General features: G+C 28.7%; 6 protein-coding genes across 8 annotated transcripts; 2 read left to right on the forward strand and 4 right to left on the reverse strand.

The window, feature by feature from the left end:
* Positions 1 to 4,551: 4,551 nt before the first annotated feature.
* OCT59_027914 (uncharacterized protein) lies at positions 4,552 to 6,723 on the reverse strand (the record flags this gene model as incomplete). The annotated part of the gene is made up of 15 exons (XM_066146955.1): positions 4,552 to 4,594; positions 4,679 to 4,716; positions 4,811 to 4,848; positions 4,941 to 4,970; positions 5,062 to 5,092; positions 5,186 to 5,223; positions 5,696 to 5,725; positions 5,819 to 5,849; positions 5,946 to 5,983; positions 6,076 to 6,102; positions 6,181 to 6,220; positions 6,299 to 6,323; positions 6,464 to 6,471; positions 6,570 to 6,611; positions 6,721 to 6,723. The coding sequence occupies 15 exons, from the start codon at positions 6,721 to 6,723 to the stop codon at positions 4,552 to 4,554; spliced, it is 462 nt and encodes a 153-aa protein (XP_065993716.1).
* Positions 6,724 to 9,074: 2,351 nt separating this feature from the next.
* OCT59_027915 (uncharacterized protein) lies at positions 9,075 to 9,281 on the forward strand (the record flags this gene model as incomplete). Its single annotated transcript, XM_066146956.1, has 1 exon — positions 9,075 to 9,281. The coding sequence occupies one exon, from the start codon at positions 9,075 to 9,077 to the stop codon at positions 9,279 to 9,281; it is 207 nt and encodes a 68-aa protein (XP_065993717.1).
* Positions 9,282 to 9,937: 656 nt separating this feature from the next.
* On the forward strand, positions 9,938 to 11,003 carry OCT59_027916 (uncharacterized protein; the record flags this gene model as incomplete). The annotated part of the gene is made up of 6 exons (XM_066146957.1): positions 9,938 to 10,003; positions 10,070 to 10,291; positions 10,370 to 10,512; positions 10,575 to 10,624; positions 10,703 to 10,714; positions 10,837 to 11,003. 6 exons carry the CDS (start codon positions 9,938 to 9,940, stop codon positions 11,001 to 11,003), a joined length of 660 nt encoding a protein of 219 aa, XP_065993718.1.
* Positions 11,004 to 11,981: 978 nt separating this feature from the next.
* Positions 11,982 to 15,411, reverse strand: OCT59_027917 (uncharacterized protein; the record flags this gene model as incomplete). Of its 2 annotated transcripts, XM_066146959.1 has the most annotated exons (6): positions 15,206 to 15,399; positions 14,794 to 15,122; positions 14,673 to 14,699; positions 14,291 to 14,536; positions 12,984 to 14,201; positions 12,185 to 12,807 (listed from the first exon to the last, which is right to left on the reverse strand). In XM_066146959.1, exons 1-6 carry the CDS (start codon positions 15,286 to 15,288, stop codon positions 12,185 to 12,187), a joined length of 2,526 nt encoding a protein of 841 aa, XP_065993720.1. In that variant the 5' UTR covers positions 15,289 to 15,399. The 2 variants fall into 2 exon arrangements, with proteins under 2 accessions (XP_065993719.1, XP_065993720.1); XM_066146958.1 differs by having other exon boundaries at positions 11,982 to 14,201; positions 14,673 to 14,702; positions 15,199 to 15,411.
* A 1,025-nt stretch (positions 15,412 to 16,436) lies between these two features.
* OCT59_027918 (uncharacterized protein) lies at positions 16,437 to 18,922 on the reverse strand (the record flags this gene model as incomplete). 2 transcript variants are annotated; one of them, XM_066146960.1, is made up of 6 exons in its annotated part: positions 16,437 to 17,043; positions 17,109 to 17,229; positions 17,306 to 17,805; positions 17,870 to 18,114; positions 18,179 to 18,637; positions 18,920 to 18,922. In XM_066146960.1, 6 exons carry the CDS (start codon positions 18,920 to 18,922, stop codon positions 16,437 to 16,439), a joined length of 1,935 nt encoding a protein of 644 aa, XP_065993721.1. The 2 variants fall into 2 exon arrangements, with proteins under 2 accessions (XP_065993721.1, XP_025180654.2); XM_025329775.2 differs by lacking the exons at positions 17,870 to 18,114; positions 18,179 to 18,637; positions 18,920 to 18,922 and having other exon boundaries at positions 17,306 to 17,750.
* A 46-nt stretch (positions 18,923 to 18,968) lies between these two features.
* Positions 18,969 to 21,542, reverse strand: OCT59_027919 (uncharacterized protein; the record flags this gene model as incomplete). Its single annotated transcript, XM_066146961.1, has 6 exons — positions 18,969 to 19,369; positions 19,708 to 20,013; positions 20,079 to 20,642; positions 20,713 to 20,872; positions 21,060 to 21,432; positions 21,508 to 21,542. 6 exons carry the CDS (start codon positions 21,540 to 21,542, stop codon positions 18,969 to 18,971), a joined length of 1,839 nt encoding a protein of 612 aa, XP_065993722.1.
* Between the last annotated feature and the right edge of the window lie 1,829 nt (positions 21,543 to 23,371).

A 23,371-nucleotide genomic window follows, 5' to 3' on the forward strand; every position in this document is an offset into this window, starting at 1 on the left:
TATTTTTGAATATTAATTCGATGTTAATATGATATCAATACGATGTGATTACGATATCAAATAAAATGTCAAATATTTTGTAATATTAATTCAATGTTAATATGACATCACTACGATGTGGTTACGATATCAAATAGATGTAAAATATTTTTGCAATATTAATTCAATGTTAATATGATATCACTACGATGTGGTTACGATATCAAATAAAATGTCAAATATTTTGTAATATTAATTCAATGTTAATACGACATGGTTACGATATCAAATAAATGTCAAATATTTTTGTAATATTAATTCAATGTTAATACGACATCACTACGATGTGATTACGTGATAATATTTACATCGCATAATGATCGCTGCGATATCGCAGAGATATCGAACTAATCAATGTCGAATAAATATAGTTACGACTAACTTAACGACGTCGAATCTATTTTTTATCAAAATATCGTAATGATATCGTAATGATATCATTGCAATATCTAATCAATATCGATTGTAAACTCCAAGTTTCAGCAAAGTATATAAAATAATAAAAATATAACAAATAAAGATTAATCTATAATTAATTCATTAATTGTATTTAATAAAAGCAAATAAGTACAATTTATTATATAAATTTTAACTACCTTTCAATATAACAATGTATTTGTTTCAATATTTGCTGGTGGACTATTCAAATAATTATCAAGTTCGTCAGATTGTACAAATTTGCGTTTTTGTATATATGATTTACAAGTACATTAGACGTATTAGGTGGATTGATAGTTATATATTTGAGCTGGCATATAATTTTTTTTCTATAATTCAGTAATTTGTTTTTTATATATTTCAATATAATCATCAAACCCATTTTCGTGATAATATTCCATTTTATTTTTTGGATCTAAAACTGTTTAAATGATTTAAATATTTAATATAATTGTTATTTATTATAATATTATTAATATAAAAAATATTTAAACTCATATATATTATATAATATATACATACTAGTTGAAATTATATATACAAGTCCATCAGATGTTGGATAATAGCGTAATAGTTTTTCCTTTGCATTGTTAGCAGCTATAACAACATCTTCTGAAGGTTTTTTTTTGATCAATAAAATCCTCAATTATATCAAGTAAATAATTATAGATCGGAATTGTTTGACATAAGGTAAGGTGATTTGCTTCACTCATTGCAAGGGTTGCTGTTTGAAAACACTAACAATAAATTTAAATTTTATTAAATATATAATAAATTAATAATATATTAAATCATTAATAAAAAATTAAAAATAATGGAATTATATATATTTACATACTTCCATTAAACTTTCAACTTCCTGGATTCTATTCCAGTCTTCATCTGATAATAAATAAATTTTCAATTCATTATCTGCTGATGCCATATAATGTAATGGCTAATAATAATAATAAAAAAAAAAAATCACTATTAATTTAAAATGACAAAATCTAAGTAAAATTATTGACTTTACCTCACGTAAATATAATGCCCTATTCATTATCATGTAAGTAGAATTCCAGCGTGTTCTTATATCGGGTATTAATTCAAGATCTTTGATTTTTAAAACAGTACATTGCATACTGAAACGTTCCCGTCTTTGGGGTGAAGCTCTAATTTTAGTTACTAAGATTCTTAACTACATTTAATAAAATATAATTGATAAATATTGAAGTATTAATGTAAAATGTATTATATACAAATAATGAATTAAATGAAATTATAAACCTTACTTTCGCAATAACTCCAACAGGAACTTTGTTATTTAATACTTCTTCTTCACTATCAGGGCCTGTTCCTTTTAGGGACTTTAGAGCATCTTGAGCTGCTAAATTAATGATATGTGCAAAGCAGCGTACGCGTTGATGCTCAATATCAAATGTGACATTGTTTTCATTGCACATTTTCTTAAAATAATCAAAGAACGTATTCATGTTGGATGCATTGTCACTAGTAACACCTAATAGCTATAAAAAATAAAAAATTAATACAATATTATAAGTTTGTTATAATATGTTATATGTGAAAATACCAACTTTTGTTAAAAGTTTGTAGTTTTTCAATACTTGAAAGAACGCAATAGCTAAATTTTCCCTGGAATGGGGCCTTTTAAATGATAAAATTCAAGTGTAATTTTTTTAAGCTTCCAATTTTCACTAATCCAATGAGCTGTAATTCCAAGGAATGGAATCTGGTTTTTTGACGTCCACGCGTCAAGAGTAAATGAAATTTGCCCAGGCACATTTTGCAATTCCTCTAGTATAAAAGTTTGCTTATCATTGAATGCTTGGTGAATATCTTTGCATATGGTAACAGTGGATGGAATAGTGGCTTCACGATTGAGTCTTTTTATCATTAATTTAAAATGATCATCCTCTACAACGGTAAAAGGTTGATCATTTACAACCACCCATTTGATTAAATCATTACACCAATTATCTTGTGTAAATTTCTGTAATTAAATACATATATGGTTATTAATTATCTAAAACTAGTAATTAACGAAAAAATAATAATAAATTAATAATACGTACTAGTTCATCTGCTTGTTTTACGAACTTATCCATTGCTTCTACTACTACTTTCTTTTCACCAGAAATTAAATTACTATGTTTATTTCTAAGATGTTCTATAAGTGTAGAAGTTGAGCCATCTTTCGATGCTTTATAGGTTATACTAAAAAGAATAATCGAAAATAAGCTACTTTTTTAAATTTAAATTTACAATTATAATTATAAAAATCAAAAACATAAACTTTACCTGCAGTAGATACAAGAATAAGTATTATTTTGTTTATTTAAGGTAAAGTTCAAATGAGCAACAGATGTTTTTTTTTTATATCTTCCAATTATAATTTTTTGATTCTCATTGCCTAATTCATTATTTACTTGTTTAGGTTCAGTTTCATCACCTTCTATATCAAATCCATCTATATCGGTATTAATCACAGGTCGAACAGATGTCATTGTCACAAAATTTGCCTGGAATTTTTCTGGCAAATTGAGAATTATCCCGGTAAATTGGGGTAAATTGGGTTACAATTTTGGGATAATGGAGGACTTACAATTTGGCAAATTTTGTCAAAATGGCAGAATTCCTACAGAATTCCTAATTCAAATGTTGAGAAATTTTTCAGTAAATTATCATTAAATTGTGGGAAATTTTAGGCAAATCTTTAGTAATTTTATGCAAACGAAGTGCAAATTGTGGTGAATTTAGTTAAATTTTTAGTAATTTTATGCAAATGTAATGTAAATTGTGGTGAATTTTAGGCAAATTTTAGTAATTTTATGCAAACGTAATGCAAAGTGGTGAATTTGGTTAAATTTTTAGAAATGTTATGTAAACGAAGTGCAAATTGTGGTGAATTTAGTTAAATTTTTAGTAATTTTATGTAAACGAAGTGCAAATTGTGGTGAATTTAGTTAAATTTTTAGTAATTTTATGCAAATGTAATGTAAATTGTGGTGAATTTTAGGCAAATTTTTAGTAATTTTATGCAAACGTAATGCAAATTGTGGTGAATTTAGTTAAATTTTTAGAAATGTTATGTAAACGAAGTGCAAATTGTGGTGAATTTAGTTAAATTTTTAGTAATTTTATGTAAACGAAGTGCAAATTGTGGTGAATTTAGTTAAATTTTTAGTAATTTTATGCAAATGTAATGTAAATTGTGGTGAATTTTAGGCAAATTTTTAGTAATTTTATGCAAACGTAATGCAAATTGTGGTGAATTTAGTTAAATTTTTAGAAATGTTATGTAAACGAAGTGCAAATTGTGGTGAATTTAGTTAAATTTTTAGTAATTTTATGTAAACGAAGTGCAAATTGTGGTGAATTTAGTTAAATTTTTAGTAATTTTATGTAAACGTAATGCAAATTGTGGTGAATTTAGTAAATGTAATGCAAATTGTGGTGAATTTAGTCAAATTTTTAGTAATGTTATGTAAACGTAATGTAAATTGTGATAAATTATAGTAAATTTTTAGTAATTTTATATAAACGTAATGCAAATTGTGGTAAATTATAGTGTATTTTTAGTAATGTTATATAAATTGTTGAAAATTTAGGAGGATTTTTCAGCAATGTTGTGCAAACGTAATGCAAATTGTGAAAAATTGTGGTTAATTTTGCATTTTTTCGGTAAATGTTAGCTAAATTTTTGAATAATTTAGTGAAATTTAGGATAATTTCGGATAATTGAGTGAAAATGTTTTACCGATTTTGAACAATTGAGTGTAAACAGTATAAATGCAACATTTTCGGAGACAATTTAGTGAAATTTTGCAATAATTTTGGACAATTAAGTGAAATTTTGCAATAATTTCGGACAATTGAGTGAAATTTAGTAATAATTTTAAACAATTTAGTGTAAACGTTATAACAATTTAAAACATTGATTTAATAATTTTACATAATTTATTACAATATTATTTATTAACAAATGCACAATTATTATTTAATAATAAGAATCTATATTAATTTATATTCATCAGATATCCAATAATCCATAGGTAATCCGCACCTCTAATTCATTCATGTATCTAATGTCTGATGCCAAGTAGAAGCTGGCGAAAACCTACAAAAAAAGTAAAGAAACGTTAGTTAACGTTTCTTAAAAAAAAATTAATAAAAGTTTCACAACCAATGTTGCGAAACTCACCGGTTCGTTTTGAGTTCCATTATCCAAACGTCTGGAACCTACAAAAAGTAAAAAAGAAACGTTAGGTAATGTTTCTTTTTAAAAAAAAAAGAATAAAAATTAAGTTTCGCAACACAATGTTGCGAAACTTACCGGTTCGTTTCGATTTCCATTATCCAAACGTCCGGAACCTACAAAAAGTAAAAAAGAAATGTTAGTTATCATTTCTTTTAATAAAAAAAAACAAAAATTAAGTTTCGCAATGTAACATTGCGAAACTTACTGGTCGTTTCCATCATTCTAACGTCCGAACCTACAAAAGTAAAAAAGTTAAACGTAATATAAACGTTTCTTTTAATAAAAAAACAAAATTAAGTTTCGCAATGTAACATTGCGAAACTTACCGGTCGTTTCCATCATTCTAACGTCCGGAACCTACAAAAAGTAAAAAAGAAACGTTAATATAAATGTTTCTTTTAAAAAAAAAGAATAAAATTAAGTTTCGCAACACAATGTTGCCAAACTTACCGGTTCGTTTCGATTTCCATTATCCAAACGTCCGGAACCTACAAAAATTAAAAGAAAGAAACGTTTAGTATCATTTCTTTAAAAAAAAATAATTAAAAAAATAAGTTTCGCAATACAATATTGCGAAACTCACCGGTTCGTTTCGATTTCCATTATCCAAACGTCCGGAACCTACAAAAATTAAAAGAAACGTACGTTAATATCGTTTCTTTAAAAAAAAAATTAAAATTAAGTTTCGCAACAATTGTTGCGAAACTTACCAGTTCGTTTCGAGTTTCAAACGTCCGGAACCTACAAAAAAAAAGAAAGAAACGTTAGTTAACGTTTCTTTTAATAAAAAAATTAAAAATTAAGTTTCGCAACGATTCATTGCGAAACTCACCGGTTGTTTTCATCATTCTAACGTCCGGAACCTACAAAAAGTAAAAAAGAAACGTTATAAATATAAACGTTTCTTTTTAAAAAAAAAGAATAAAATTAAGTTTCGCAATGTAACATTGCGAAACTTACCGGTCATTTTCATCATTCTAACGTCCGAACCTACAAAAGTAAAAAAAGAAACGTTAATATAAACGTTTCTTTTAAAAAAAAAGAATAAAATTAAGTTTCGCAATGTAACATTGCGAAACTTACCAGTCGTTTCCATCATTCTAACGTCCGGAACCTACAAAAAGTAAAAAAGAAACGTTAATATAAACGTTTCTTTTAAAAAAAAAAAAGAATATAATTAAGTTTCGCAACACAATGTTACGAAACTTACCGGTTCGTTTCGATTTCCATTATCCAAACATCTGGAACCTACAAAAAAAAAGAAAGAAACGTTAGTTAACGTTTCTTTTAATAAAAAAATTAAAAAATTAAGTTTCGCAACGATTCGTTGTGAAACTCACCGTTCGTTTCATCTAAACGTCCAGAACCTACAAAAGAAGGAAAGAAACGTTAGTTAACGTTTCTTTTAATAAAAAAAAAATTTAACAAAAAAAAGAAAATATTACCTTTCTTCCAAAGTCCGGGTCGTAATTTCGTCCGGCATTCCTACAAAAGAAGAAAGGAAACGTTAGAAACGTTTCCTAAAAGAAATTAAAAAAAGTAAGTTTCGAACACGAAACTTACCATTTCACTTTCCGAAGTTGAAGACCTACACAAAAGAAAAATAGGAAACGTTAGAAACGTTTCCTTACAAAAAAGAATTAAAAAAATTTTTTTTTAAAAAAGTTTTGAAGCGAACGCTTCGAAACTTACCATTTTTCGTTTTCTCGTTTTCTAAGTCAAAAATACCGAAAGACCTAAAAAAAAAATAAAGGATCGTTAAAAACGATCCTTATAAAAGCAAAAAAAAAAAAAATTTATTTTAAAGTTTCAAGCGAAACGCTTCGAAACTTACCATAATTTCAGTTCGTTTCCCAAAGTCAAAACATCGAAAATCCTACAAAAAAGAAAGAAAGGAAACGTTAGAAACGTTTCCTTACAACAAAGAATTAAAAAAAAAAATTAAAATTTAAAAAAGTTTTGAAGCGTTTCGCTTTGAAACTTACCATTGTTTTTCTGAAAGACGGTTCCGGGAAGGGGAAAGGGAATGGGAAAGGAGAACGAAAGAAAAAAGAGGAGAAAACAAAAGAGAAGGGGAGAACGAAAGGGAAAGGGGGAAATGAAACGAAAAGGGAAGGGGAGAACGAAAGGGAAAGAGGAAGGGAGGAAGGTGAAATGGTGAAAGAAAGGAGAAGTAAAGGCCGTGAGAAAAAAAAATTAAGCTTTTGCTAAAAAAAGCTTAATTTTTTTTTTTCGTTATACCGCAGCGGTAATTATTAAGTAATATCACGTGACACACGTGATATATAATTTTATATAAATAGGGGCTTTCCCCCGCCCCGGAATTTTTCTTTTTTTATTTAATAATTTTAAATAGATGTATATATATGCTTATATATACATATATATATATCTATTAACTAATACTTTACGAAAAGTTCCCTCCTCTGTAAACAGGTAGAGGCCATAAAGTATCTATAGGGGGAGAGCCATTGCTGCTCCCTCCGCCTGTTTATAGTGACAAAAAGAGGGAGTCTTCAGTAGTAAGGTTTAGTATTAAATTACATCACAACACATCGTGTTGATACATTGTTAATATTAACAATGTGTTTAATGTTAAATAATGCGTTTAAAATATAAATATTATAAATTTAATAATGTACGTAATTAAATAAATAAAAATTATCATCAATTTTTAATGTAATTAAGTGTAATGCTACGTTATCCAATGTAATTGTAGTATTTTTTTTGTGTTTTTTAGTGCAATTCCGCGTTTTTTAGTGCAATTCCGCATTTTCTAGCATAATGTTACATTTTCCAGTATAACGCGAAATTTTCTAAAAAAAAATGATAATTGTGGTACTTTTTAGTGTAATGCTACATTGTCTAGTGCAATTGTGGTATTTTTTAGTGCAATTCCGAATTTCTAGCATAATGTTACATTTTCCAGCATAATAACGAAATTTTCTAAAAAATATGATAATTGTGGTACTTTTTAGTGTAATGCTACATTGTCTAGTGTAATTGTGGTATTTTTTAGTGCAATGCCACATAATCTAGTATAGTGCTACATTTTTTAGTATAATTTAATGTAATGTGGAATTTTCCAAAAAATGAGATAATTGTGATGCTTTTTAGTGTAATTTGGTGAAATGCTACATTTGATGTAATGCTATATTACTGAGCATTTTCAAAAAAAAATGTAAAATCTTAACATTTTGACGAAAATGAAACATTTTGACCAAAAAAACGTAAAATTTGCTGAAAATATGCAACATTTGACAGAAAATATAGAATTTTCGTAAAAAAATACAGCCATTTGCAAGAAAATCGGAATATTTGACAAAATTTGACAATGTTACAACAATTTTATGAAATGTTGTTACAATGATATCACATTGAAGATAAAATGTGGCATTTTCATAAAAATGCACTATTTGCAAGAAAATTGGAACATTTGACAAAAAAAAAGCAAAATTTGATTTTAATTGACAATGTTATAACAATTTTATTAAATGTTATTACATTTGAGGTAAAATGTGAAATTTTCATAAAAATGCACCATTTGCAAGAAAATTGGAACATTTGACAAAAAAAAAGCAAAATTTGATTTTAATGACAATGTTATAACAATGTTACGAAATGTTACAAAAATGTTACATTTGAGATATAATGTAGCATTTTCCCAAAATTTCATAAGATTTGCTAAATCGGACAATGTTGTAACAATGCTATTCCAAAAAATTGCTCAGCGTAATGCAGCATTTTCCACAATTTCCCACCATTTTTCAGAAGAATGGGGTACTACATTTGAATTTTGAATGATAGCGCGCCGACACATTGAATATCGCCAAATCAAAAGAACCGGCTGAACCACTTAGTACTAGCCATGAAAATAAATTTATAAATAAATTTATTTAAATTATTATATAAAGTGAATCAAGGTTATTAGATGAATTGTTATCGTGTTTGCGAGGATGTAACTCTAAAGTTTTAGTATCGTCAGATGTATGCTGTGATATATAATAAATAAATAAAATAAATAAAATAAAATAAATAAATAAGATAAAATAAATATATCAAATAAATAAAATATAACAAATAAAATAAATAAAATTAATAAAATAAATAAATCAAATATATCAAATTTATCAGATTTATCAAATAAATCAAGAAAATCGAAAAAATCAAGGGATCTACGAAATGATCTACAAAATTGATCTACATAAAATTACTGCGCCACATTTCTATTTTAACAACGTGATAATGGAGAATCAAAAAAATTTCTAAGACAATTACACGTAAAGGTATTTTTGCATTTGATAAGCTAAATATATTAAAAAAAAGTTAAAAATTAATAATGATATTATCATTAAAAAATTTAGGTACAAGAAATGGTAAAAACAAGCCAATATTGGTTAATTCAACCAATATTAAAGCTGAAAGTTTACAACCAAAAAGAAAAGGACAATTTGCATCAACTAGAAATTCTAAACAATGCAAAATTACTGAAAATAATACTGAAAATATTGATTTTGATATAGAAAAAGAGAAAAATAGCCCTTAAGAAGCGTGAACTTCCAGATTTGTGTTCGAGAAATTCTGCAGCCAGAAAGGCACTTGCCAAAGCTGAAGCAATGGAGCTAATTAATTTAGAAAAAAAGAAGTCATTAGGATTACTTTAAAAAATAACATCAAATATAATTTATATTAAAGTAATATAAATAAAATTTATAATTTCTTAAAATTTAAATTTTAGTAGTATAGAATAATAATAAAAAAATGAATCATACATACTATGATTTTTTTTTTATATAGTAATCTAAGTATGTATGTATAAATATGAATCATACATACTACTTTAAAATTATACATACGTAAATCATTCTAACCATACTATACAGAAATTTTCAATCATACTACATAACTTTCTGAAATACCAGAAATAACTAACCAAGAAAAACGGGTATATAGTAAATCAGTATAGTATGATTCATAAATTTAGTATGTATGATAAGACAAATTACCATACTAAGATAATATACATGAATATTATACTATGTGACACAATAAATATTATACTAAAATATTTTATATGATACAATGAAACACGTGCAATAAACAATAACATCAGATATAACCTCTCTATCATAGGCTTTTATAATTACATGAAAAAATTTTTTTCTCTATGGGCAAAAAATATTTCTATCCAAAATAATAAAAATGAGTGAGAAAATAGATCTTTCAGATATAAAAAAACTTGATATTAATTATATTGAGTTAGATCCTGTAAGTAAAATATGTGAGGCTAATTTTTTAATTTAATAAATTAATTTTCTTTTGGATTTCTTAAAGGAATATCAAGTTGAAAGTGATAGTAATACTATTGAAAGTGATAAAGATACTGATATAAGCGATGAAGAAAAAGACTCAATTGCAATATTTTCAAGAAAGACACATGTACAAGAAATTCATTATGCCACTGTACCAATTGAATATCCAAAAACTTCAGAATATGGTGTTGCCACAGTATATAATATTACAGGTTCGAAGAATCTAAGAGACTGTTGGAAAAATGTAAGTAATTATCATTTATTAATCTGCAGCTTTATTAATTCTATTAAAATTATTAAATACAAATAAATTTTTCTCCAGATTCAATATTCCTTAGGTGGAGGTGGTCAAAGTTCAATTAAGAACTGTCCATTCTTTGATAATATTAGCATTAAAAAAGAAGAAAGAAACTGCATTTTAATCAATTATTTTCTTTATTTTTTAATATCATTAGAGGACATAAAGTTGATTAAAAAGCTTTAAAAACAATGGAAACTGAAAATAAATTTGGAGTTCCCTATTCAAGGCGTGATAATGAAGAAGTCAAAAAAATTTCTAAGGCAATTACACGTAAAGGTATTTTTGCATTTGATAAGCTTAATATATTAAAAAAAAGTTAAAAATTAATAATGGTATTATCATTAATAAATTTAGGTACAAGAAATGGTAAAAATAAGCAAATTTTGGTTGATTCAACCAATATTAAAGCTGAAAGCTCGCATCAACTAGAAATTCTAAACAATGCAAAATTACTGAAAATAATACTGAAAATATTGATTTTGATATAGAAGAGAGAAAAATAGCCCTTAAGGAGCGTGAACTTCAGATTTGTGTTCAAGAGGCTGCAGCCAGAAAGGCACTTGCTGAAGCTGAAGCAATGGAGCCAATTAATTTAGAAAAAAAAGAAGTCATTAGGATTACTTTAAATAATAACATCAAATATAATTTGTATTAAAGTAATATAAATAAAGTTATAATTTTTTAAAATTTAAATTTTAGTAGTATAGAATAATAATAAAAAAATGAATTATACATACTATGATTTTTTTTATATAGTAATCTAAGTATGTATGTATAAATATAAATCATACATACTACTTTAAAATCATACATACATAGATCATTTTAACCATACTATACAAAAATTCTCAATCATACTACATAACTTTCTGAAATACTGAAGAAAAACCAAGAACAAAAGAAAGTCAACAATAACAATTGATAATGTAAGAACAAAAAAAAATAAAATTGATGGTGATGATCAAGAACATAATTCATTTGAGATTGATACAATTTAAAAGGACCCCGAAATATATATGTAGAGGTCAGGTCCAGAAGTGGTCCAAAATACGCATTCTTTCAGGGCCGGAATTACGATAATTTCAGCCATTATCTAAATTAGGAAATATTATTTTGGCTGGGATTATCCATAAAAGGAATGATCTACATGATTTTTTTGACTCATTATACGCAAACTCTGACCTGACCCTTTTATGTATATTTCGGGGTCCTAATTTAAATTGAAGAACGAAAAATGCAATTAGCTGAAAGGCAAACAGCAAATCGTAGAGCTTTAGCAGAAGTTGAAAAACTTGAATTAGAAAATATAAAGCTACGCAAAGCATTAGAAAATTAATTTTTTTTATTTTGATTTAATAAATAAAATTGTTATATCATGTTTATTTTAAGATACTATTTGTTATGATCATGTATTGATTGTCATGTATTATTATTTTTTGTATGCTAAAAATTCATACATGTATGGTTTATTGCAAGTCTGTATGGATTTGCATATATAGATTGAAATCCATACTGCGTAAAACCATACATACCATACAGTACATACATAAAAAACCATACCATACAGGTTTAAGTAACACCTCATTTAACTTGTTATATCAGTTATTTAAATGCTACATGATTACGCTGTTATACTGTATTGAGTTTTATATTTGCATGATATAGCGCATGTAATACTTTATTATTAAAATAAAACTACAAGTCTTTTTATGTATATATGTGAATATATGTGCGTGATGTAATATGATAAAGAGCAATATTATTCATAAATATTAACAATAATTCTAACAATGAAATCAAATACAGTAGAAGAAAATCAAAGATATTATTTTTATCTTAAACGCGTGTTCTCTTGTTTGAATGTTCAAAGGGTTCTATATATGGAGGGTATGGGTAGTAGATAAAATCATCTCGGAGCTCATTAACATCAGCTAATTCTTTAAATTCTTCACAGAACTCTTCATGTGACCTAAAAATCCTTCTCTTTCTAGTTTGTTCAATTCTTTCCCCTATATCTTGACTAATTGCTTTATATCTTGACGTCAATTGACTTGCAGTACTCAAATTTGGATTTGAATCTCTGGTCATTACAAACTTGGTACGAGAAGAAAATACAGGTCCGAAGAAAGTATCAAACTTTTCTTGATGAATCAGAATACAATCATTAGGAATGCGTTCTAATTCCTCATTAAACCGCTGAGTAGTAACAAAAATAGTAATGACACGGTATTTACTCAAAAGGTTACCAAGTTGCGTATATTTCTCTGCTTCTTTTCGTAACTCCTCTTTCTTCTCTCTGCTCGCTATTTTGCTATCGTTCTTCAGTTTTCTGGCCTTTTCTTCCATTTTATGAGAAATATTTGCATTTCTCTTATGCTCATCTTCGATTGTTTTCAGATTAAGAAGATTTTTTCTCAATCTGCATTGAATAGCAATAAGAATGGGATCAGGTTCATCTACTAAAAAAAGATATCTGCAAATGGTGCCGAATAACCATTGATCATAATGTAACCCGGCTTTAACACAGCAGTTTTTCCCTCTTTCGCAGAAAGGTTCAGGCATGGAAATTGATGGTTTAATTCATAGATTTCAACAGACCCGAAATTGATCAACTGGCCCAGTGTAACATTGCTACCTGAACCACGAAAGAAATTTCCAAGTTTTAATAATTTTTCTTTGTTCAGCACATCAATCATATTGATGCGTGAAGTTATAAAATCCGCGATAAATTTTTCCCAATTTTGCCACGACCAAATTTCGTCAAGTAAAAATGCATGGTTTAGATGTTCCGTGAAAACTCCAAGGACACTGGCATAATGATACATAAAGAAGTATGGTATATCAATTTGAACTTTATCTTTCTCTTCCAATCTCCTTAATATCAAGTGCCTATCACGTTCTAGATGTTCCAATTTTATACGGTGGTCACCATCTTGCAGTACATCAGATATATCTGATTCGATTTCCATAATATTTCTGTAAACAAGCTCGTATATGAGCATTTTATGTTCTCTAGCATAAGGTTTGATTTTATATGCTGTATCAATATCTTTTGAGACGCTGGTGTAGATTGTCGATGGGATTAGTTTCTTTTTTTCAAGATCTTCGAAAAATTCCTTAACCCTTGTAAAATCTTGCCCGAAAAATTCTGCAAAAAGATACTCCAAAGCACGTGGAAGACCACCTGTATCAAGAAGTAATTGATGTATCCAAACTTTTGGTACCCATACACAATCAGAAACACCATGATTTGTTGCAAATTCCCTCATTATTTCAAGGCGTGACTCCAAGGAAAGCAGTGGAAGGTCAAGAGGTTCAATAGAATACATTGTAGGTTCCATTGCTCGTATTGCATCCTGTGGTGCTGTACCTGAAAGTAGAGTCTGCACAAATACTTCAGGAATTTCTCCGGCCATATGATGCCCAAGGGTATACATTAACTGCTTAAATAATTTTTCCCCCCCATTTCGCTCTTTGAAAATTAGCTGAAATTCATCAATTTGAAGAAAAATGAAAAGATGCTTGCCACGTTGAATCAGACTTTCATGTTCAAGGTTGTGGATGTATAAGAGGACATTACTCAATCTGAAACATTGCTTATATTCATTGGATTTCGTACGGAACACTGTAAAACTCATCACATATTTTTTGTGGACCAAATAGTGGTACGCCAACCGCAATCCAAGAATGATTTCTGATGCAATTTTAATATCCCCCTGGATTTCATACTCATCTAAAGCATAACCATTAGTGAAATCAAAAAGCATGTAAAGCATGTAAGGCTTTTGGCCTTTTGATATCTTCCATTCTTTGTCGAGACAATTAAACAATTCAACTCCATAACGTGTCTTTCCTAGTGAATTATAGTTTGAATTTGTTAATTAGAAGGCTAAAACCGCTTTATCTGCAGTAAAAACATACAAGAGAATGTATGAAAGTTACCTATGCCAGGTGCCCCACCGCATAAAAGGATTCGATAGTTTGTCTTTGCCGTGGGAGTTTCTTTTTTTATAGCTTTTTGTTTATCTAAGGAATTACAAAAATTCCTGTCAATCACATCAATAGCTTGCTTAAGGTCACGTTGTTTTAGAGCCATGGGCTTGGGCTTATTATTGTCTACATTGTCTACGTCCATTTGTTTATGAATTCCCTCCAAAATCTTTTTCATGGCATCTTCGATCGACGTCACTATGTTTTGTAAACAATAAGAAAGCACAGTGTATTAACAAATAGATACGGTACAAGTAACCTATATGTATCAATAATGGCGGGCCAGAATACAAAGACTAAGACAACACAGGAAATTTAACTAGAGATACCGTACCTTGTGGAACGCCTTGATGAGAGGGACCTACTTTAACGCGAAAAAAAGAGATCAGAACAAACTCGATATTTTGTTACTGCGAATTTCTTGTTCGAGAGGTAAACCATTGGGAGACACTTACCAGTGGTGGCGGGCAGAAGCGGTTGGACGATGATACGGATGTTAGTGCTAAGGGGTACATCTTGAAAATGAGTTCCAACAGATTCGAATGAATGCAACTCTACTCCTTTGTGTTCTTTTATTGTCATTTCTTGATTTTCCTTGGTTTGTACAATATCGACTCTCCATAATGTCAGTTTGTCTGCGTCAATGCCAATAAAGGCATTTTGTTTCTCGTCCTTTATAGCTTTTTTTAGATGCCCAACGGTCGTGTGACTACTAATATCAATCGGAAAAGAGTTTTTAATAGCGTCACCTTGAACGAGACAAAATACCATGATGTCGGTATATCTGCAAACGCGAAAATCGAGAGTTAGAAACAAAGTTCAAAAAAGTAATAACACAAATAAAACATTTTGGATACAACGTTAAACCTAGCGGGTAGGGTTTTTTCCTCAAATTTAGTTTGTACCCGGAACGGCGAAAGTACTCGAGATAGCGAAGAATAGCTTGACATTTTGATTATATGTCATATATATATATATATTTTCATAAACGGTTGTTGACTAATTACTACGAACTGTGAGTCAGTAATATTACGAACAGAGTCAGCAATGTGTCAAGGACCAAATACAAAATCGAAAAAAATTAAAAAAATTTATCAATCAAAAATCAGCCACATGTCATGATGTCACATGAGAGTGCCAATCAAAATAATTCCCAGTTGGGAAGACATTACGCAAACAAAGATACTGTATGTTATGACTGTACATTTACAAGGAAGTGACTCAGAGCTTACAAAGCTAATATCTATTTTTTTTGTTAGGGGAACATAAACTTTTGGTGAGTTCTACTAAGGTCAATACTGTTAATTTATTTCTGGCTCTGCATAACTGATGACCATTTTTGTTCTATCTAGAATATCGATGTTAAGGACAAATGAAATCGGATTAATGTTGGGATATTATATTAGTATAGATAGTTTGGATGATGGTGTGGGTCTGTAGGCATTAGTATAGAAATGCCTACCATTTCACATTGTAAAAAAAGTCTATGTATTATCAAATCATGTAATTTATTTACTGTATCAATAAAGAATTCAAGCTGAAAATGTTATACATTGTATTAAGTATATTTTTCATGGGATATAGAGATGTATTAGTAAATAAAAAAAGGTGAGACCTAAAGTCCCACTTAGGTAAAAATGCATTTTAAATAATTGTGTTCTATATGAAAGTTATTATCAAATATGCAATCTGAATTTGATTTATTAAGGGTAGAGAAATCGCTATAATTAATTTTTATTATAGTAAAATGTCCAAAAAAAAAAAATTCTGTAATACGATTTCATTGCAATACCAACTTTTGGTAATACTTAACAAAAAAGGATAAAATTTACATGGTTAGAAAGCCACGGGTCTGAACTACTATTTTTTAACTTAAAAAGATATATTCGTTTAAAAACTTTTTTGAAAAACTTTCATATGAAGTTTTAAAATGATCATGAATGTCTATATGTTTTTGGCGAATGTGAAATAAAGAAAATTATTGGGTTCCACATTTTTGGTTCATTTTTGAGTTGACGCGTCATATAAGTCTTTTCTAATTTTAGAAACAAATTTTATTACATTATTTTATACATTATTTTATAAAATATACATATATTTATCTTCGAGAATGGCAAAGCCACATTTTCCAATTCTTTTCCATTACTATTGCAGTTACACCTTCAATAACACCAACTATGTGAATATTTGTTTGCAACGTATTTCCATTTGGATTTGGCCGGTACAAGTTTATCATTATTTTTACCATTCCACGTATTATAAGCCAGTCTAGCAAGTGCTGAGCGTCTGCTTTTGTACGGACAATTTTTTTTCGTGTTTCATGATAAATATTCAATGAGGTAAGCTCTTCATTATCACACTTGAGTTGACAATAAACCTGTATGATATCTTTTGGTGAAATTAATTTTCCACTTTCACGCAGCTTATTTATTATTTCTTCAACCACCCCTACCATTTTGATAGCATCAGTTTTTACATCAACTTCATGTACTAGCTCAGCTTGTACGCGTAAGCAGTTGTCACAATGTGCACATGGAGGACTTAAATTATCACCATTCCATGCAAAATATTCGGCAAGCATTTGCTCTCTACAGATATATTGTTCTTCACAAAAATGAACAACTTCAAATATTTTTTCACATGCTTTGGCCAGGTATTCTTTTCTTTTATTTGCCTCAAAACTATCATTCATATCTTCAGTTATACTACAAAATATATTTTTAATTAAATCATAATATTAATTATATTTCTTTACACAATTAATACTTACGATTCTCTACTTTGTGTTATAATTGTATAATTAGTGCAAATATCATGGCGGGTATAAAAAATTATACACTTCGCGGGATTATGGTCTCTTCCCGCTCTTCCAGTTTCTTGTACAAGATTGCCTATTTTAAAGGGTAAGATTAGTTTTATTAATAATGCTATTATATTTATTTCTTTGATATAATAGTAGTGTCTTACCTATACTCAATGGAAATGAATAATGTATTACCAAACGAACTTTTTTATCATTAAGACCCATACCAAAAGCATTAGTTGCAATTATAAGTTGGATTGTATTCTCTTTCCATGATTTCAATTTTTTTTTTTCTTCACTGTCTAAGGAACTATAATACACAGCCATTGGTAATCCAAGGCCAGATTTTTCCTGAAGTTGCTCATAAACATCATCACATATTCGTACTGTTGGACAGTAAATAATGCATTTCCCTTCATTTAATTCTTTTAATAGGGTAATAATTTCTCCAATGGTTTTTTCCTTAGTACTTTTAGGGTGCATTTTCATTGTAAGTTCTGGACGTGAAAAAGATAACCCTCGAACAAAAGCCACATCATTTGAAGCAAGTCCGAGATTCTCCAAAATTAGATAAGCATCAGATTCCTTGCAAGTTCCCGTAAGCATCATAATTGGACTACTTGGAAAGAATGTTGAAATTTTTCTTAATTTACTCCAGGATTCTCTATATAAGTTAAGTTTAATATATCAAATGAAATTTTTAAATTAATATTTGAATTATATCTTACCTAAAATGCTTGCATTCTATAATGCAATGCACTTCATCTATTACAAATGATACAGGTGCATATTTTGCGAAATTTAAAAGCATTCTGGTAAATGAACTATTGTTGATAAAGCTTTCTGCAGTTATATATAAGATTTTAATCAACCCAATAGCGATCTCAGAAAAGACTTTTTCAAAATATTGTGGAGGTTGATGCTTTCCGGTATAGATGCTAGCACATCCAATTCCAGCAGCAATTGTTTCGATCTATAGAAATATTAAATTATAATCTTTCTTTCATTAATTGTAGTAAATAATCAGTTTAACTTACCACTTGATCATCAATTAAAGATACTAATGGACTTATTACAACAGTCAAACCTTCGCGTAAAATTGCAGAAATCCAATAACACATTGTTTTTCCTGCACCTGTACGCATTGAGATAAAGGTATGTTTTCCATTTACATATGATGATATTGCTATTTCCTGCATATCTTGAAACTCTTGATATCCAAACATTTTTACAAGTATATCATATGATGTAGGTGGATTAGCTATTAAATTTTGTGGTGGTGGTATATATTGTTTATCTGGAAATTCCTGATACCATCCATATTTGAAACAAAATTCATGGTATCGACATAAGCCTAATGGAGAATACTTTGGAAATGCTTTACAAGCCAAACATTTCTGAATTTTTTCAAAATCAAGTATATGTTTGGCAAATGTAGGTTCAAATTCTTTAGCTTTGATTTTTTCTTGAACATTACGTCCATAAGGTACGAAATCCTAAAGAAAATATTTTTTATATTATTTATTTATTTTATTTATTCAATTTTGAATTAGCATATGATGCTCACTGTACCTTATCCCAATCAAATGTTTCCAAGTTAGTTTTTTGTTCTTGGATTTTTTTGCCTCGTTCTTCATTTCATTTAGCAATATCATTAGAATTTCTTTGGTTTTGTTTTTTTCGTTCTTCGGCTATTTTACTAATATTTTTCTCATCAGTTTCAGAAAAATATGGAATATTACATGCTGATCGGGCAATTTTCAGCATATTTAACAAACCATTGTTATATTGAAGAACAGCTAGAGCATGTCGAGTACTATAGGTTTTTCAATAATCAATTTTTTTATCTTGAAAGCATAATTTAACTCGATTGAATGCTTCATTATATGATGTTTTAATGTGAGTAATTAAGCTCTGTTTTGTTGGTATATAAAAGCATTCTTTGAGAAATTGACGAAACTTCTCTCTTTGATTAGATGTATATTCTTTTAAATGTGGTGCTTTTAATTGAATATCAGGATTTTCTTTTCTCCAACATACTTCATCCCAACAAAGACTATGATCATCTGAAAGGTGAGCAACAAGACCATCAATTTGTACTTTTTCTAATTCAGCATCGGATACAGTAATTTTATTTTCATCAAGTTTTCGTCCACTTGCTGCATAGACACATGAATTGTAATAGGTCATTATCGTATTTTCATATTCTTTCCACATGGAACTTTTTGCTGCAACATAGAATAATTAATAATTGAGAATCAGAATAAATAAAACATTTAGCAGTTTATTAATTATTTATAATTAAAATGAAAATAATTACAACTTTTTACATTCTATTCTATTACATAACTAATGTAAAATATGAGTAAAAAATATTTGCAAAAAAAAATAATTTTCTATCAAAAAAAAATTATAATAAAATAAAGCTTAAATGATCAGCTAGCTGCATACTAATGACAAAAAGATAATCTAAAATCGTTAGTACTTAAGATTGTTTGTTACGTTAAACTGTTACGTTAATATTATGTTATTGGTAAAAATACTTAAATTACCTTCAATAACTTACCAATCTTTGCTCTAATATTTTTGCCAATATGTTTTAAATCCGCATATACTTTGCTCACACATGGAATATTATTTAAAGTCTTATTTGAATTTAGATCACCATCTACTCCAATATCTAAAAGTACTTCAGCTGCTTCTAATACTGGAACAATTTTTTCAATAATTCGTAATAATATTGCATGTTCCATTTGCCGTGACGTCTTTTCATGATTGCCATGAAAAACCTCATATTCTTGGCCATTTCTTTTTTTTAATTTACGTGGTTTTTCAGCAGTAGCAAAAGCAATAACAGGTTTGTGATCATATCCTATTATAAAAAAATTGAATTTGTTTTTATTTTATTAAATATTGACAAAGTCTTTTTTCTTTTACCATCAAGATTTCCTTGATATATTAGTTCTCCACTAGCCTGGTTTGCATTCCGACAGTGAGACCAAGAGCAATCAAAACTAGTGGGTAATATTCTTTCCCCTTTTGCTTTAATATGTGCAATAGCTTTAGTTAATGCAATTTGTGCACTTATCTCCGCTTCATCATTTATTTTTTCCAAATATTCATTTTGTTTATTATGATAATGACCTTTTGATGATTGTGCTGTTATACCTATTATAGAAAATATAGTTTGAAGTTGTTGCCTATTAACGCCACCAACAAGTCCTGCACCTGCTGCAAGAGAAGAGAATTGTGCATTAGGTGATTCATTACTATATTCCGTAATTCCTTGACAAATCTTACACTTAATTTTAATTTGAAGATTATGACCGATTCTATGAACATCCAGTTTTTTTTTAGACAAATCAAGGTTGTGGTACGTTAAACAAGGTTGTGTATATATGCTGGTAAGATACTGATCTGTACTAACGAATATAGTAGATCCAATATTCGTTTCCTCCAATGTTTTTTGTATCCAATTATTTAATAATTCTTGATCTTTTTCTTCATGTAGCTTATATTTCAAGTTTTTCATATATTCATTATTGGTCTTAGTTTCGCTTGATCCGTTTACGTGATGTGTCTTCTAATTTTTTCAAAGCTTCATATTCAACTGCAAGTGCTAAAGTTGCTTCTGGAGTTAATTGCATTCCTGGTTCTTTGATTTCAATTCCATGACAAATTATTGGCGGTTGGGAGATTACTGATACTTTTTTTAGTAGTTTTTCTCCTTTCTTTTGCATAGTAGTAGTTAATTTAGCAATTTTATTTTGAGATTTAGTTGCAGTAATGTTAAAAAGATGTGGATAAATTGAGTTTACTTTTAATTGTAAATCATAAATTATATTAGGATCACGCAAACCAAGAACGTCAGGAATAGAGATTTCTCCCTGATAGTTTTATGTATTTTTTCATGCTTACAAAAAAATCAGAATTTGCTCCCGAATATATAAGTTCAGACATTTCCACATTTTCATAAATTTCCCAACTATATATAAGGTGTTCTCCATTATTACTTTGAATTTCTAAACGTATATATTGACCACAAAGTTTTCCAATTACACAATAACCAGGGAGTAGAGGAACCCATGGAGGAGTTGGTATATTTTCTTTTTTAGTAATGGCACGGTAATATGGATTAGAGCAATACTCTTTACTTGTTTGTAGTTCAGCATGGATAGAAAGAACTTCTAGTGTTCTGGATGTATCACGAAACATATATCCACCGTTTGCTCTTCTGAATATTTTCAGTGCAGGATTATAAGTTTGCATATGCTGTACCCAGTTAGGAAGTCTAAAATGTTTTAATAATTGAAAAACTATAGAAAAACATTAAAGAATTTCTCAATTTCTTAATAATAAATATTACTTTTCTTGCTTTTTACCCTTAGTTGACGTTGTCATTGTGACTAAAAAACTTTATTTCGCAAGAAAAAAGTTACAAGACACGGTTAATTAATATAGCCGGTATTTCTAATTTTGTATAGCCAGCTATTTTTAGTACAAGACGCGGTAACTTATTTAGCCAATATTTTTATCTGCACGTCGTGTTTAAGGAGATAAACAAATCCGGGTTTTTGGAACCAAAAACAAATGGACATTTATTATAATAAAAATTAATTATAACGAATACTCTACCCTTAAAACAACGCGTCAATCGTTCCTTCTAAATGGGTTGAATGACCGTAGTAGCTTAGCGCTGAAAATGCCAAGGTTAAAGTTAAAAATGCTAAACTAAAGCAGGCTATGAAGGAGAATGAAGCCAGACTTGCAAAATTAGAGCAGAGTGATAAAGAAAAGGCTAAACTCATTGCAGAACTCAATTGTAATGTCAGAAAAATCAAGCAGGAGCAAGTTATTGTTAACGTTGCGATACAGCCTAGCCCTATAAAAAATATGCATACGGTTTTTACACTGTATACATGTATCTTTGATACGGTTCGTATTTTTATATACTGTATAACAGTATAATGTATACTGTTCGCAAAATGTGTTTAGCAAAAAATACAATAAAGTATACGTCATCTGTCGCGATACGTATCTAAATTCATACGTTTGAAACGTATACTATTTCTACTGTATATCAGTATTTTGTATACTGTTCACAAAAAATATTATAAATGAAGGATACGGTATATTTAATCCATACGTATATAATGTATTATTCTATAGACTGTGTATACTATATTAAATTCATACGTTATAACGTATTTTCTATAGTTGTACTGGATATTGTATTTGTTTTTATTGTTTTTATTAACTTTACAACTTTATACTAGATACAGCGTTGTCAACCTTACATACGGTAGACCCCACACCCAACTTAAAAGAATACACTCCAGTAGGTTAGATGTCAGTTATAAGTCACACTACGAAAATACCATACAGGAAAAATGAAGGTTATGGAAAATCCTGCTAATATTGCTTACGATCACTCAGTGACATTCACCAATGCAAAACGGGTATACAGTCAACTCTCTTTATAGTCACACATTTGGGACAGTCCATATTTGGTGATTATAAAGAGATGTGACTATATAAAAAATTTCTTATGTTAGTATATCATAATTCCGGCCAAAAATTAACATAATTTTGGCCAAAATTATACTTAAAACTTTATTGTATCGTAACTCCTCCAATATTAATCGTAGAGAGATGATCTTACCGCCATTCGATTCGTCTTGATGAGACGGTTCTAATGGTATAAAATACGTCGAAATCCAATCACTAGATTAATTTCCGAAATTAAAAAAATATTAATGGTTTTTGTGTAATAACTCTGTCAATATTGATCCTAGAAAGACGATCTTACTACCATTCGATTCGTCTTGATGAGACGAATCTAATGGTATATGATACATCGAAATCCAATCACTAGATCAATTTCCGAAATTAAAAAAATATTAAATGGTTTTTAAGTAATAACTCCGTCATTATTGATCACAGAGAGATGAGCTTACCACCATTCGATTCGTCTTGATGAGGCGATTCCAACGAGCTATTAATCGTCTTTTTACAATCACTAGGTACCGAGAAATCTAGCAAAATGTTAAATGGCGCAGTAAACGTAAATCAAGAAATATTATAATGCCGATGTTTAACATTTTGTTGAATAACTCGTCAGCCAGTGATCGGAAAAGGATAAAACTTAAAAACTCTCTCCCGTTCTGCTCACTTGACAATATTTACGAAAAAATAAAAAATTTTTTCGGAGTTTTTTATTACTTTTTCTT

This window comes from Rhizophagus irregularis, chromosome 8 (genome assembly GCF_026210795.1).
Source record: "Rhizophagus irregularis chromosome 8, complete sequence".
Classification (NCBI taxonomy): domain Eukaryota; kingdom Fungi; phylum Glomeromycota; class Glomeromycetes; order Glomerales; family Glomeraceae; genus Rhizophagus; species Rhizophagus irregularis.